This window comes from Malurus melanocephalus, unplaced genomic scaffold, assembly GCF_030028575.1.
Source record: "Malurus melanocephalus ecotype Western Australia unplaced genomic scaffold, MMel_1.1 scaffold_14, whole genome shotgun sequence".
In the NCBI taxonomy this organism is placed as follows: domain Eukaryota; kingdom Metazoa; phylum Chordata; class Aves; order Passeriformes; family Maluridae; genus Malurus; species Malurus melanocephalus.
Genome location: NW_026623246.1, coordinates 2,694,252 through 2,711,712, shown reverse-complemented (window position 1 = coordinate 2,711,712; position 17,461 = coordinate 2,694,252). Strand labels below are relative to the sequence as shown.

General features: G+C 36.2%; 1 protein-coding gene across 3 annotated transcripts in view; it reads left to right on the top strand.

Moving 5' to 3' along the window:
- The window catches only part of NEBL (nebulette), a 244,553-nt gene that overhangs the window by 147,308 nt on the left and 79,784 nt on the right, over nucleotides 1-17,461 (top strand). Inside the window, exons 1-4 of one of the 3 annotated variants that reach the window (XM_057383647.1) lie at nucleotides 7,864-7,934; nucleotides 8,030-8,101; nucleotides 14,453-14,557; nucleotides 16,816-16,926. The exons of the other annotated variants lie outside the window; for them this stretch is intronic. Of the exons in view, the coding sequence (XP_057239630.1) occupies nucleotides 7,869-7,934; nucleotides 8,030-8,101; nucleotides 14,453-14,557; nucleotides 16,816-16,926 (354 nt within the window). The 5' untranslated portion in view covers nucleotides 7,864-7,868. Of the gene's footprint in view, nucleotides 1-7,863; nucleotides 7,935-8,029; nucleotides 8,102-14,452; nucleotides 14,558-16,815; nucleotides 16,927-17,461 lie in introns of those variants that run through there. 3 annotated transcript variants of the gene reach the window in all.

Here is a 17,461-nt window from a genome sequence, read left to right as displayed (position 1 = left end):
TTTTTTTTTTTTTTTTTTTTTTTTTTTTTTTTGTGAATGAAGAGCAAAATGAAGCCAATTGAAAAATAAACCAATCCTCTGCTAAAATCTTCACTGTTTATTTGGAAAGTGCTATATCAGCTTTTATTTCATCCATGTTCAGAGAATTCCCYGGGGGTAAAATATTTTTAAACTGATATTTTGCAGCTAAACTATGGACCATATCTAAAGTAAAAGATAAAATTAACATAACTTGTTTTAAAAGACTAAAAAGTCAGATCATAAATAATTTTAATCTGGTTCAGATATTAATTAAATCCTTTAAAAAAATGATCTGCATTTCTTTGAATATAACAATATGTTACTAAATGCAAGTCGACATTTCTAAATTAGWTACTTGCCACTTCATCAATGATATAAGCAGGAAACTATTTTCCAGTGAATGATGGAAGATGTTTTTATCATCTTGTCMCTGTTGTCATGGAAACTTGTGTATATCATTGTTAAACAGGCTGTACATAAGAATCTAACATTCTTGTGACTTATTGCCAGCTATTGAATTTTTAGTGTATTTTCTGCAACACTGTAGTCAATGTGTAAGAAATTTTAAGTTACTCTCCTCAACTGCAACCATGAACATAATGACAGGATTAGGCTGTCCAGAGATCTCATAGTACAGGGTTCTCTGTTAAAAGGTTCTTTTCAATGTAGAGTTATTAACAGTTTTATTTTGTAATCCATTGTAGCTTTTATAAGCACTTAAAAATTAATACACTCCATTCAGGTAGACTATTTTGACAGTAACTTCATTGGGAAGAATAAGATATCCATCAGTCTTTATAAATTCTGTCTTGAAAACTGGATATTCTCTGAATGTGCATTTTATGTATTATGTGTTTTGTTTTCTAATGCAGTGCTAAATTCATAGTACAGCTCTTGAGTGTCACTGTGTTAACCTATGCAAGGCTGAAAGAGAAGCTTGACTGTGACAGTCCAGATTTAAGCACTTCTGGACACAAAGTATGTGTAACTTGTTTTCTTGGTAAAATCTTATGATGGGCACAACTTACAAAGTAGATTTTTTTTTTTATTTCCCTCCAAATGAGATTTAAAAATCAGTAATTTTAAGCACAATAAAACTGTTGCATGTTTTGCATAAGTAAAGGTTTATTTTTGTCTTTTAGTCTGGAAGTACTTCAAAATACACCTTCTGCATCAATTGACTTGAAAATACTTCTCTTGATAAAAAAATGAAATTACTTAAATACATTTTTCATCATTGAACCAGTGACTTACTTCAGAAGTATTCATTGAATTTCTTTTCTCACCCTGGCCTGTTTGACTTAATMTTTTTTGTTTTGGGGAGCTTTCTGAAGACTATTCTGAAATTTTAAAGTTATTATTTAAAATAACTGTCAATGAAGAAGGGAGTTTTTATTCCAGAGCCAGCTGTCTGTAGCAATTGATGCAAATTTAACTTATCTGAGAATCACAGTAACATGAAGTGTTCCAGAATAGTGAAGTTTAAAGGTTTTTTTAAAGATGTATGTWACTTATGGTTTTGGTATTCTGTCCAGAGTTACATTATCGGGACTACTAAAACACAAGTACAGAAATATGAAGAAGAAGAAACTCAAATACAGTTAAAATAAACCACTGTGGCTTTAGTTTCTAGAAAAATGCATTCATTGAGGAAGTGAGGGTTATAGGCTGAAAATTAACTTTATAGGAAATGTGCAATTTTCTCTTCCTGCTCCAGGAGATTTTGTCAGTTCAGGCAGTTGAACTCAAGGTAATACCACAAGAAAAATTCCTGGCAAGCAAACATGCCCAATCTATGTGGCTAAGAACTAAGAGTGTCTRTATAAGATAAATGCATATTTTCTATTATTTCAGATTACAGTAAGCTATATATGTATGTATTGTCACTGAAAGGAAAAAGAAAATATCCATAGCTTTTTAGGATTTATTGATGCAAAATGAAACTTTTTTATTACTGGCTTCACTTTCCCCTACAATCACCRGTGATTTTAGCTGTGATGTGGAAACAAAGAAAATTTCCAAACTTTTGTTATRTATTCCTGTCTCTTTCTTTCATAGGATTTGGTTTTGGATAAAATGAGTTTTGTGGATGGAGAACTTTGATCTATATTCTGAACTCTTCTGCATTAAGAGAAAAGCCGTTAACTCTCTCTTCTCTTGAATGTGATTTTGCTTTTATGGATACCTCACACATCAACCCATCAGCTGMTAATTTCTTTTTCTGGCCAATTTCTGTAGAACAGCCTTGTGAAACCTGAGGCACAAGTTGCAGAGCAGAGGGATATCTTGGATGTGTATCACTCCCCACTGCACCATCTGTGGGGCTCTTGACACGGGAGCATTGGGGCTCCAATTTGTAGGTAATATGAAAAATATCCCTACTATTCATTGTTGTAGTGCACTGGTAGGAGTTGGGAGAGCTGAAGAGCTCCTCTGCTCTGCCCTGGTGGGCTGCTACACTGAGGTGAACCCTTGGGTAAGGGCCAAGGGGCTCCACAAAGGGAAATGCCACAGCAGTCAGGTGGAGTGGGTTAAACAGCTGCAGTGCCAAACGTGGATTCTCAGCTCCTGATCCATCAGCTTGCAAAAGGAGCTGTAGGAGGGATAGATTTTTCAGGCTTCTGGTTAAACTGAAAATATTGAGGGAGTGGAAAAAACTTATTCCTCCATTGTTGAGGATTTAATTTCTTGACAAATGAAAAAATAGGTAGAACTGTGTATCCCACTTAGGAAATACAGTTTTGAGTCTTAGAAAGTATTGTGTAAACATAAACAATTACAAATATTGGTAGGAAAATGAAGATTTTTGGGTTATATTAATGGTTTATTTTGGTTTATCTTAATGCATTGCTCCTGACCACAGCTAAGGTTACACATGCATGGCACAATCTTGTGCCCTGATAAATATTCTGCCTTTTCARTGGGTTCGTTTCTCAGGATAATGAGCTGTGTGGGAAAGAGTTTACTAACTCAGGTTACAGTGCTCCTGGTATCTGGATTAGATTGGGTATTATCATGTGAAACTAGTTGTGTACAATAYAGACATCTGAAATGCTCTGCCATCAAAATCCAGTTAGGCTAGGCAATGCCTCTGAGAGTGTGACTTTACAAAAAAATGCCAGTGTTTATGTATTTATTAGGCATTGAACATTCAACAGATTTTCTGGGATTCGAAAGTCAGAATTCTCTCATTTGTATTTATCCTTGAAAGTATCATTGCCATTCTCTGCATTACCAAAATATTAAATAAAATAATTTTGATTGAATGAAAATCCTAGCTTAGAGCAATGAGGTATTTGCAGGTTTTGAAGTGCTGTTGATAATGTGTTGGCATTGCAAATGTCAGTGTTAATGATCTGACAGATAGAAATTTATAAGTAAGTTTTTTCTCTAAATAGAGTAATCTTCTGATTTTCTCTAGTTAATATGAATTGTTATTTCATGTTCAGAGATGTTAAAACTGGCAGGCTGGGATTCCTCACATTTTTCTGTTTGTGATTCTGGTGCTGATAGCCTAACAATGAACTTCATTACTGAGGACTGCTAGGAACTTCTAGTCTGAGTATTTCTAAAAATGAGAAGTAATTGAGTCTYAGCACTTAAAAATGCCTTGTGTGCTTTTTGAAAAGACACCACCATCTGTGTTGTGTCGAATTAATTGCAGTTATTTCAGTGTTGTCTGTGTCTGTCCGGTAAGAACAGAAAATAACATTTTAATTTCAGGGATGTCTGTGGGTTGATTTTTAACCAATTGGAAACAGGATAGCTAAAACACTACCTTTACCTTTGCTCTTRTTAGGTTTTGAGTCCAGAATTGAATGGAGTATATTCATAATGTATATTCATCTCAGCATTGTGCTTGCTGTGCAGATTTCCAGCTGAAATACCTTGGTCCTTAATTCACACCCTATGTTCAAGTACCCCAGGAGGAACTCTGCATTAAATTGGTTTGAGATTTTGAGGTTTCTGGTATATTTACCAGGACAGACACAGGTTCTGCTGTTCTGTGAAGTGGTAGCCTGATCCTTTCAGCCCAGCAGTACATGTAGACATTGCATATATCAGAAGGCTTTTAGGGATTGTGCCAACAAATTCCAGAGGTATTGTTTATTCAGGGACAGAACTGAGAATYACTGCTCAATTGTTATGTATATCAGGGCCAAAACAAGATCAAACATTTTAACTTTCTAGGCTAACAACTCCCAAATGTATTTGTTGAAAGACTGATGGACAAGGAGAGGGTGAGGCTTTGGCCAGATGTGGACTCAGCTGTGTGTGATCAAAGTGTGAAAGCTGCCCAGCTGTGCACCATTCACACRCTGGGCCAGCTTGGCCTGGGCTCATTTACACCCCATGTTTCTGCCCCTTCTGCCTCCTCAGCAGATATGTGTTTACATCAAGTACTTGAGTAATGCTCTGTGACAAAAAATAGTACGGTGACGCATGGAATGATGGCTCTAAGAGTTGGGAGACTGAAATGTCTCCTTTCACAGCATAAGTGAAGGTTGTATATTGCAGATACACTGCTTCTGTAAACAATCCAGGSTAAATTTGAGCTGAGATGAGAAATGTCCATGCAGGTGTGTGGAAGTAGAGATGTGGAACTATACTATATTTTGGAACTATATTTTGTCTTACAAAATTTGAATCAGTTCAGGTTGGGTACGTCCCTGGAGAACCCATTCCCCCCTTTGTACACATTTTAAKATGTTTATAAAGAAATAAGACATTCTAATTTTTCCATGCCCTGTGTGCATATAAATACTGTGGATACGCATCTTAGCACTCCATTACAATGTTTTCTTAAAATTCTGCACAGTTGGATTTTGTTTAATCTGTGCTGTTTCATGCCAGAACAAAAGACTATGGATTATTCTATTACATATAGTGGAATTCAGAATTTATTAGGCATTCAGAAGTGTCTATTTGGAGGTTTTGGTGAAATTGCAGATTTTGTAGGTGGAAAGTAATCTTTAGCTCAACACAGTTCRTAATTGTTTAGAGGACATAAAGTTCAGCATTTTAACTAGGTCTATATTCAGATTAGATTTAGTACTTTTATAGCAATCAAAAAATACTGGAAATGTACACAAACATTTGCAGTGCCAAATATTCCTGCTGGTTCTAKGTTATTTATTGCCTCTTAYAGRGGTAACTAAAGCTTCTTTTCCATGTCTGGAAGTGTTCGAGGTCACTTGGCCAAGGCCRGGTTGGATGGGGCCCTGAGCAGTSTGATCCAGGGAGTGGCACATCTGTCCGTGGCAGTGGGGTTGGAACTGGATTATCTTTARACTCCCTTCCCCCCCAAAGCTTTTCTATGATTYTTCTTGACCTGGAGGCTGCTAATCAAATCATAGTGYACTTCTAAACCATGCAAAAATTAAATGGTCCTAACAAATTATTCTCTGAATTATATCTGGATATATTAAATCTTCAGGCTTGCTTTTTTTGCACAGCAAATGTTTCCTGATAGCATTCAGTGTTTTGAGGAGGATGAAAAAAAAGTGAGACAGATTTCTGTGTCTTGCCACATCTGTTATGTGAAAAGTGGAATTTTGAGTAACTTGTGTATGGTTAGTTGATTCTGTGATTTTTTCCCCCTTGCTCCCTTTGTGCATAATATTATATTTTTCTATGGTATGATGAGTTACAGCAGCTGCCTTGCAATCCTTGTATTATGGAACTTCCATGGGGCACAGGGTATTTTAATGTTTAGTTATGCCTGACCCAGATAATACAAAAATGAGAAAAAAGGAATTCTATCCAAGTAGTTACAGACAGTAAAATAAAATAGAATGGACTGGAGCAGAACATTTCAGTGGGAAGGGACTTCATTGACCATGTAGTCCAAGTGCCTGATCCCTTCAGGGCTGACCGAAAGTGATCTTGCACATTTGTATTATGCAGAAGCCTTTGCAGGAAAACCAGAATTAATATATAAATTTTGGTCTGTGCAGCTGCTGAAAACCCACCAGATATAATGTAACCATTTTAAAAAGCTGAACACCTTCCTTTTGCCCCGAAATATGAACAGTTTTGGCATTGTAATTTTGACSATATTTGCTTTCCAGTGCAAAAAATAGCAAAAGATTTCTCCATATTCAGCAAGCTTTGCAGCTACTAATAGCTTTTCTATAAGCTCTTAAATATTTTTTCGATGTCTCCACTTCAAAAATTTATTAAATGTAGGAAGGAAAGGGAAATAAATTGSACTGAAAGAATATAGAATTGGCAATATTATCACAAAAACCCCAAAGTGAAGCCTTAGTGCTGCATTTCTGTCTGACACTTTTGTAGGTACTCTCTCGTTACCATGTGGTCCTTAAAATGCATGAGTCTGTTGTTTAGGAATATATTTGCCATAGCCATAATCTTCAAAAAAGGCCTGTTACTGTGAATACTCATAAAACTAAACMATTTGTTTCCACCAGGATGAAACGCCCTGAGCTCCAAAAGCTGTCAGTGTGAATCTCAGGTAATTCTCACCTACACAAACCAGACTTCTATGTTTAAATTTCAACTTCAGCAATGCCAATGCAAACCTGAACTTGAGGGGATTGTATTTGAGAATGGAATGGAAAGTCTTGAAGCTTTCTGTGCTATTAATGTATAAAGAGTTCTGTCTCTTGGTTTAGGCTGAAAGCAGTTCCTGCCTTTGTTCTTAGTAGTTTTTTTTTCCAAATTTTCAGATCTTAACTAAATCAAATGCTATTTTTTTTCTCATCTTTGAAATGTTTCTTTTCTAAGGAAATTTTTGTTTTAAAATAAGCTCTAATGACATTGTATTTGGGCACATGTACTTAAAAATCTTCAAAGAGTTTTTTTAAGAGCACACATTCCTTATATCTTTGCCTGATTGCAAAGCTGCGCAGCAGTGAATGATTTAGCTTCATGAAGTTCAAAATCGTGACCTCTACAAAATGAGAAATACACAAGCTGCAGTTTAGAAAGAGAAATGATGTTAAAATGCTGATTGCTCCAATTGGTCTTGTAATATCTTCTTGCTTGTTTTACAGAAGTAAAMACTCTGACACTGCACCCATCGACATTTGGGTTTCATAGCAGCTGGAGTCAGTGACTTCAYACTGGAAAAGGTTGGTTTTGAGACTACAGACCATGACAGTTTGTAACAGTGGAGGAACTTGTGTGTTTGTGGGAATACATAGCCATGTCTACTTGTAATACAATAATTAGACTTGTTTGTGTCTATGTATGCACAGGTTTAACCTGCAGCTGACATGACATGGAAAGCATTTAAGGAATTCTTTAAGATTTGTGGAAAAGAAGTGATTCGGAAAAAATATACTAGCAGTTACACCTATTGGAAAATGAGAATAGTGTGCTTTTTAAACAAGAAGCATTGTTAGTGGGCCAGTAAAATATAGTTTTGTGATAGCTAATTTTGGAGTCACTGATGCCTTGAATCTTAGGCTTGGGCAGTTCCCCATTAACTTAGAGTCAATGCTCCCCTTTTAATCCTGTTAATTTTACCAAATTACTTACATTACTAATTAACTCAATCACAGTATTTTAATTGCATTCATAGTAATTTTAAAAACAGTTGTTGTGGATAGTTAATTTAATTATATTTTATCAGTAAGAAAGCGTTAGCTCTGCTGTGAGTGATAGCCAGCAAGGCCATCTGCAATGCCTTTCAGTTCACTCACTCTGAATTGTTCAGATAAAAGCTGTCAAGTGCTGCCTAAATAGGGAAGGAACTGTGGTAGGGCTAAGTGCAGTGGAGGACACAAATGGRGCATTGATTCCAGGCTTGCTGGAGGGTCTGAGCTGTTTCCTGCAGCACTGAACCTTTTAAGAGTTTTCATTGTTTCCCACAAAGTATTAAAATGCGAGTGTCTGCCATTCAGGATCTCAGGGAGGATGAAAATGAGAATGAGGAAGAAGAAGAACAGGTGAGTTAAACTCTAACAGTTTTGAAAAGTACTTCATTCCTTCTGTTTTCACTCTTTAGGACAATAAATGTGGAATGATTACCTTTCTCTTTCAGGTCTTCCTCAAGCCTGTTATTGAGGACAGAAATATGGAACTGGCCCGAAAATGCAGTGAATTAATAAGTGATGTAAGTGATGGTGACTATTTACATCCTCATATTTRSAATTATTTTTTCAAATGGGTTTATATTTATGAYAYATATTKTCTCRAATGTGTRTAGTGTAGCATGTGCCCRTCCAAGGCTCAAATAATARAAGCACAAAAAAGAAAAGAAAARYACAGATTACTGKGGTGCTGTAAGTTAKCAGCCACAGAAGAAAGAACTTTCCAGAGCACTTGGATGGTACAAAGCAGAGGCCTTAGAAAGGAGAGTGTTTCAAAATGTGGGTCTCAGGCAGTGTCTGCCATGAGAGCACCTTGGCTGTTTTTTTCAGGAAAAWGCAGTATTTTTTCTGGTTGTAGCCTAATCCTATGCAGTTTAATTGCTTTGAACTAAACTGGTTTCCAGCATGCATAGCTGTAAGGAGGGAGGTTAAAAATAGAAGACGAATTTTCAGTGTTATCTTTTGTTCTCTGCTGATAGACACCCAAAACTGCTGAGCATATTGTTATTGGCAATGCTTATAGGACAAATCCACTGAAATGCAAGAATATCTTCAAAATTTATTTAGCTAGCTAATTCTTGATTTAAATTACTATAGATTTTTAAAACAGTTGATCAGTTATAGAAACATACAAATATCATAGATCAGGTCCAAGACATTTGAAATCGGAATAGATCTGCTTGCTTCAATATAACAGCATCAGATTTACCTTGATGGAGGTTTATTTTTGTTTCCCTCTGCGACAATGTGTCTGAAAAGTAACTTTGTCCCTTCGTGTGCATGGATGTAAAGAGTGATATTTCTCCTCTGAGAAAGCTGGTTGGCAGGAGAGGAGACCTTTCTGAGGAGAGAGTGACTTGCTTTGACAAATGTTCTAAAAAAACTGAGAAGAGGTGTCTGGCTCTTGTTGTAATCTGATATTTGGATTCTGGTTGTTGATTTAATGGGAATAGAACATGCAGAATCTACATTTTAGGTACAAACTTTCCKGGGTTGTGTGTCAGAAAAGAATAGTTAACTCAGAAGAACAGGATCTGGGATGTATAAAGTGTTAGAGTGCTGACTTGAAAGTGTGGCTTGACAAGGTCAGAGTTTTCTCTTTGTCCATTGAAAATTGAAGTAGTTCAATTTTCACAGGAAGAGTGCTGAAAATTGGATAGATTCTTAAGGGAAGCTACCATGATGGCTCCTTGTAAACTCAAGCCACTTTAGGAAGTAGTAGAGATTAATAATATTTTTACTGATRGGTATATACATGCTTTCTTTGGGGTTGAAAAAAGGGCATATGGTGCATTAAGTGCCTGTCAACTCTTGTAAAGGCCAAAATGAAAATGGACCTGGAGCACTTATATGACCCAAAATGCATTTATTTTTGTCCATGCAGCTTCTTTTTAAACATGGTCACCATTCTTAAAGGGAAAAACTGTTGAAAAATGCTGAAGACATCTTTAATTGAAAAGGAATTATTACTGTGCTGTGTACCCATTAGGAGTAATGTTGGTTGTGGCTGTTAATTAATGGATAAATGGAGTGGCTGTATTTTCTTTGATTTTCTGGAGGGGCTTGAGAACTAAGGTGAATAACTAAGCCAGGCTTCTACAGCTTATAATGGTTCAGGGATGTGGGCTTTTGCTGAAAACTTGTGATGCATTTAGCCTGCAAGTGTGTTAGATTTTCCTTGAGATATGTCAGGCATAATGGCAAAGTGTTATTAATGCTTTCAAAGCAAGAACAATATGTAATGGTCCAGACCAATCTAATTTCAAAAAAGAGGCTTTGTGTTTAAAAATAACATCCAGCTTTGGGGCCTTATTCAGCCTCTGATGAAATCAGTAGGTTTTTCTTCATTGGCTTGAATGGAATAGAGCATGGATTTTGTCTCCCAGAATTTTTGCTGTAAGGGAATTTCTTAAAACCAGTGATGTCCTTTGTGCTTGGGTACAAACTCCTCACCTTACACATTTCATTGTGGAGGCCAATAAATTGCAAGGAGTTTGCATTCTTACCTTCAATWTATGACTTGTTGACTTTCAGAACTTTTTATATATTCTTTATCCTTTTTAGCACGAGCCTTTGCACAAACTCCCGTTTCTGTGGATTTGTGATTGGTGTACATCTGAACATTTAATGCGCACAGTGGTTTTCTGGCACTCACAATTTGGCCCTCAGATGACCTTGGGGGAGCAGCCTGTGTCCTTGCTGGCCACGAGACTGGGTGATTGTGCTTTTCTGATGGTGGAGCTGTCAGCACAACCCCTCCAGCAGAATGCAGAGCCAGGAGCGCACATGCCTGAGATACTGGGGTTGTGTTACGCTTGCCCTGCATTCCTTGCAGGCTGCCTTTAATCTGGCAGTATGGTTTTGAARAAGTGTTACAGTGGCAGCCCTTGGTGTGTCTGTAACTGTCAGCCTTGAGCTGTGTGTAGGGGAAGTTGGGAAGCGTTTATGTGCTCTGGTTCTTGAGAAAATCCCCAGTTTCATTTGAGGCTGGCAGATGTTTGTTCTGTGGCTGTGATACCCCCTGGATTGTTTCTCTCGACAGTCATTCCATTTAATCTCCCTCTATTATGCAATTTTATTCCACAGATGTTTTCAAAACTGTCATGTGTGTTTGATTTATTTGAATTGCCTTCCTCTCCAGGCCTTTTCTCTTCCATGTTGAAATTGAGCATGTCCATTTGCTTGCGGTATTTTCATCTCTTCTTCGTTTTGATTATGTGGTGTGAGGTTGTCAATACTGTTGTAAGCAGAGATGGGAGCAATTATACAAGATAATTGACCAAACTATCATAATTCTTTTTGATAGAATGGCAGACATTCTGCCTTCTGAAGATTCTGCTGAATTTTGATAATGAGTGGTACCAGTGCTTCTTATCCCCTAAAGCAAAAAATAGAACTACTTGCCATTCATCTGTCCTTGCAGAGTCCGACTTTGCTTTAGGATGTCTCTGTTATGAAGCAAAGGCCAAAAAGACCTAGTCAAGAGTGGAAATGGTGTGCCAAACCATTGGTTTTGACCCCCTAATCCTGGGTGCAGCTGTTGCCCTGGACTCACCCTTACTAGTCACAGCCTCTGACTCAAGCAGACCTTGAGGCTGGAATTGCTGGAGAAAATACTATAGAGTAATAATACTGTGTCCCTGCCATCTCCCCTTGTTTTTTCTGGGTTCCTACAGCCACAAAGATTCTGTATTAGATGGATCTGTGGTCTGATACAGTCGCATGAGAGATTGTAAATTAAGAAATATAGGGTTGGAAAGTGAATCCTTAAAGGAAAGGGGTTCCCTTTWGTTCTAGCATAAAAGCTAGATAAGAAGGTTCAGATATTTTGATTGTTTTTCCAAACATAGATGAGTATTTTAGATATGACAGTTCTACAATGGATCTTGGCATGATGACTGTTGACATAGTTACACCATTGATGTTAAGATTATTAAGAATAGTTTTTTGAGTATATTTGTATTAAAGTTAAATGAGCATGTGTCCCTGAATAAAAGGAATGGTGGCTGCTTGGATTAAGCTGTTACATTGGAGTTTTTCCTTTAGCCCACAGTCTCTCTCTGTGTTTCCCACTGTAAAAGGCTGATGGGACAGGCCATGGGTGAGATGAGTTTTCTTGCTAAACCAGGAAGCTTCAGCTTAAAGCTTGGATGCCCTTGTTTTATGAAGTTGATCTTTCCATACAATATCCATTAAGAAAAAAATGCAGCTTGAACTTACTGTTTTGGTGGTTGTCTAGGAATTTTAATCCACTTTACTGGATAGTTGTGCTGCTAGTCAGAGTTAGTTTTATGAAAAGTCAGGGAGARGAAAAGGATCTGGAGAGAGCTATGAAAAATTGTGCTTTTAGAGAGCTATTGAACTTCAGAAATGTATTGAAAGAGCAGTGGCTCCAGGCCATCATTTGAAAATTTTTCCTATTTCTTTTCACAAGGCTTAWTAGATCTGCTCAATCTAAACAGTGTATTTTGTGGTGAGGGGAAAGCCACTGGCAGGAAAAATTTCCTATTCAATACTTTAGGCATTGAATTTTTAACTACAAACTTTGAAGAGTTTGTAGAGAGAATTAGCTTCTCTGCCTATTCATTCCAGGCCTTGTTTATGTTTGATAATAGCCAACCTCTTGAAGGTCTTGCTTGCATCATTTACACTAAATATATTTTTTAACTGCAGGTATCATGACTTCATTATACTTGTCCCATTTAATCTTCCATCTTTCTGGTTCCAAGCAATGTGGGCAATACTGYAGCAGAATGGAGTGTGTTGGATCACAGTCTGACCAAAATTTTGTTATATGTTCTCTCTAAATTGCCCATTTGAGTCTGTGTGCATTTTGTGGCTTCTGTGAGTAGCTATAACAAATGTGAATAACAATGGATTCAGGAGGTGGCATTAGTCATTTACTGCTTTCAGTTCTTTTGAATGCATGACTTCTGCAGCAGAATAGCTTTGTTTCTTCTAGCCGTGTTCTGTCATTCCCCCCGTTAAGAGATGCCTTAGGAAGCTTTCATGTTTGGTTTTTGAATGTAATTATTGCTCTGTAATTAAAATGGATATAATTACAGTCAGCTTTCAGGTGTCTGTGGGTAATTCAAGTTGTGAGCAATGAGACTCTCTGTCTCCTCTGCCAGAGTGACAGCTTTACAGGAGTTTCTTCTGGAAGTGCCATCAAACCCAACCAGTAGGCAGTCAGCTCTGTAAACTTTCCATGCACGTGTGCAGGATGAACAGTAAGTGCCTGCTCATATTTGTCACAAAATTTTATCATAAAATTGCCCTTTTTTGTGTGTTACTCTGCGATTACCTGGGAGGATGGTGTCACACACAGGTTACAGCCCCATTGGCTTTGAGTCCCTGATTAAAGTCATGGCACAGTAATGTTACATTCGTTGTTCACCAGGAGTTTTTTTTTTTTCAGAATAGACTGGAATCCACAAAAGCAGATGATTTGGAAGTGACATGTAGATTCTCTCAGTAGTCCAAATGTGGGCAAGCTCAGTAACAACCAAAATTATTTCCTGTGTGAGGATTAAGTAGTCATGAGTTTGAGATGAATTTGGCATTATCTAATCCATTTCTTAGTGGGCACAAAGATTGTGTTAGAAAGCACAGGAGCAGATTCTTGTAAGCTGCCATCCTKCTCGTGAGTTTTTTAAGTCCCTGTAGAGGAGCATAGACTAGAACTTGTGATATCCATTAAGGATTCAGAGAAAGAGGATATTAAGGCTGCATATTTCTGTAATGCTCAGATGCAGATCATATTGCTTCTGTCAGTGCTTGTCAGCAAGTCTAGAGTGCATAAATTCAAGCTGCTGTTATGCAGAATGTGAAAATGAGGTTAGAGAAATGGTAGCAGATAATAACCATGAAAGCTTAGTACTAAATAATTCAATTTGCATTGATCTAAATAATTCTCTCTACAAAGAAAGAAATGTCAYGGAAAACATCTAAGGCTATCCCTGTAAAGTGTCTGTCTTTAAAACTTATTTAGTCYATCTCATCATAATTCACCATCTTTCTTCATGCAGTTTTTATATAATGCATGTTCCTACACGTTAACCATGTCCATAGATTTTATCCTTCTTGCATTCTCACTAATACAAACAATAACTCTGACTTCAGCAACTGTCATGTGATTATTATACCTGCCCATACTATTTGCCCCATGGTAAGAAAAAGATTCATTGTTTAAAAAAAAATTAAAAATTGTAATTTTTTTTTTTTTTTTGCAAAATATGCCATAGTGGTTTTTTGTTTTGTGGTTTTTTTTAATGGTTTATTTTTGTGCATACACATTTAAAAAAATGCGTCAATGTAAAATCTGTTTGGTCTTAAAGAAATTCTGTTATTACTTGAATGTCATGACTGTTGAGTGCTTTGTAGACCATGATTTGACAGTAGCCCCCTGAATTTATTCATGTCACTCTTGGATGCATAAAGGGGCATTTGATGATGTTATACAGATTCTGTGCTTGCTAGGTCTGTGTTAGAAGTTAGTTTAACAATTTTTATCTTTGAGATCAAGGATCAAGGAGWTCAATTATTCGATTCTTCTTTCTTTTGAGATACTAAAACATCTACAGCAGTAGTGAAAATGTGCTCTAGATGTAGAGAAAAAATCCTSTCTTTTTCATCTTTATTATTAAAGAGTTCTGTGACTTTTACATAGCCCTGGTAATGTGCGTGAGAACTGGTAGCTTCCCTTTATGGTTTAATTTGATCCAGCCGAGGTATTTGCAAGCCGGCTCAGCATAGTATCCATGAATAAAATAAAATGGAAATAATTTAAAAAATACAAATAAAAATAARCAAAGTTTACTTCYATGTGTGTGTGCTTTTAAGAACAATTAAACTTCTCTTTCCCCTCTTTGTAGATACACTATAAAGAAGAGTTTAAAAAATCTAAAGGCAAGTGCATATTTGTACCTGACACCCCGCAGCTACAACATGTGAAAAGCCTTGGTGCTTTTATTTCTGAGGTAAGATCTAAAAGACTGAAGAATTTTCTTTGGCTTCTTATCCTTCCTAAAAACTCTTTCAGTTGAATACTGTGATTTTTAGTAGGGGAAGGACGGCTTATTTCAAATACCAAATCTGTTTAAAGCTGCAGTGACTCAAAAGGCTGTAATTAGTGTGTGATATATATRTGAATAATAACAATTTGGAATTACATGACACTTTCATTTTTGAATTTGAAGATAATTTACCAATGGTTTTGAGCCAGTCCTAGCTATCCCATTTTATGTATGGATAAACTGAGGAGTAGGAAAGGAGTGYTACTTTTTCTGTGGTGATGAGATTWGCAAATTACACCTGGGCAAARTTTYCCTGRTGTGGAGAATTCACAGYCTGATATCAAACAGAAGCAGACAGGGAAACTGTGTCCATGTTATCATCCCTGTCCTCCAGCAAGGGGCCTGGGGCAGACATCAGGTCAATGCCATCTCTGGGTTGCCTGAGCACTTGCATTGCATAATCTCTCTACATATATCTCTATCTCTATCTCTATCTCTATTTCTATCTCTATATCTCTATCTCTATCTCTATATCTATCTATCTATCTATCTATCTATCTATCTATCTATCTATCTATCTATATCTATACATCTACATCTACATCTATCTATATCTGTATCTATATCTGTATCGATATATCGATCTATCTATATATCTATATATCTATATATCTATATATCTATATATCTATATATCTATATATCTATATATCTATATATATATCTATATATCTATATATATATCTATATATCTATATATCTATCTATATTTTATATCTATATTTATCTGTCTCTAATCAATAGCCATATCTATCTATCTAATCTGTATCTATATATCACCTATATAGCTGTATATATCTGTATCTCTACATACCTGTGACATGTGCACACACACAGAGCTGTGGTGGCAAAGAAAGAAAAACAGCTTCCAAAATGCCAGGGCAGCATTTACTGTCAGCTCTTGATGTCCCAGGTACAATGTGCTGTAGGATTTCACCTYTGATTATTTTCCACAGGTAAACAGCAGCAGTTCCACCTGAGAGAGAGTGGCTTTGTTAGAGAATCGCTGGTTCTGAGTGATTTTTCTGYCAAAAATAAAGTTTTTGGTGGCCTGTTTTTGGTGCTACCTTTATGATTACGATAAAGAGCATCCTAATATTGCTGTCTGAGGTCACATAATTTATACACATTCTAAGCTCTCTGATAGACAACAATTTGCTGTGTGGCTTTCAGTATAAATGTATCTAATGAATGCTTTTCTCCTATTTATCYTCCTGTTTTCTGAGCAAGAGTGGCATGTCCCAAGGGGAGTAAATCTGATGTAATTGCGCTTTATAGGAGACAGACTATTGTAGCCTACAAAAATWCAGTATATAGAGGGTATTTATCTAATCCATCTATCTTTTTCCAGAGAATCTGCTCTTAATTAATCAAATAAAGATATAAAAATACTTTAAAATTTTGAACCCTGTGTGTTTGATATTACCACAATCTTAAGCACTGTGCCCCTTTATTGCAGCATTACCTGAAGCCAATGATGTGATGGATGGTTTATCTTGTAAATTACTGACCTCTAGTGTCCCATAACCTGTATTTGCAAATCTTGGACACTGACATTCTTAACAGCATGTCCACTGCAGTGAAAAAGAGCCCTCTGTTTTGGGGAACAGCAACAAATGTTACAGCAAATTTTATATATATATATATATATATATATATATATATATATATATATAAAATATAATACGTGTGGGAAATTAGCCTCTAATGAAGGACTGTATATTTCATAGTAAATAAATGACATTAGGCATTGTAATTTAAAATATTTTTTGTATTTATGGTTACTTTCCCAGTAATGCTGACATTATTGTTTTGTGAATTTGAAAAATTTAAATCTGAAGCAAAAGCCTCACAGAATTTGAACTATTGTTTGATCTCCTGTAAACCCCTTTGTGAGCAATTGCTAATACTGAACACTGGAGGAGACACAGGATAAATAAAAAGTAATTTTAAAATGAGACTGTAATATGAAAAGATGAAATAGAAATGATGGCAGACATGCCATTATAGGTATTACTTAAAGATGTTTTTGTCTTGAAAGTTAATGGCAACATTAAATTTTTCCAATTCTGTCTATACAATTTTATTTACTAGAAAAAATAACTATTGTAGTTACTGTATCCTCACATTTGCATTATGTGTTACCTTTTTCTGCCCTCTAGGTAAAGTATAAAGGAGCTGCTAAGAAAGACCTTTCCAACTCTCTTTATCAGCAGATGCCAGCCACGATTGACAGTGTATTTGCMAAAGAATTAATGCACCTTCAGAGCAAGGTACAGCTTTAGAATTGTAAAAATGATTTTTAGATTAATTGTTTGTGAGAATATGTACACTTTGAACAAAATATTTGAGCGGACACTTGGTTGCCTGGTTGATTTATTTGGGTGAGCTTATCATCCAGAGTTTATCACCATAACTTCTTAACTTCAGAAACCACTCATTTAAAAAATGTTGATGATTTTACTTGTTATGTTTGTTATACATTCATTTAAAAGCTTGTAGTGTATGCATCAAGCCAGTGAAATCCATGAATGCAATAAGGAATTAATGAATTCAGTGACATTCCATGGTCCTTACAGAATGGGTGCATCTTACGTAACTATTTCCACTTGGGTGTTGTATTAGCTACGTAAAATGTTTGATGCTGAAGGCAAAATAAAAAAAAAAAAACTGCTTTAATGACTTCTAAAGGCACTTAGTGGTAGCAATAAATGCTTTTCTGATGGTCTACACAACTCACAACAAATTTTATAGAATAAAACACGAAGTCAAGTATACTGAACRCAGTATAAAGCTTGTAAAACCAGT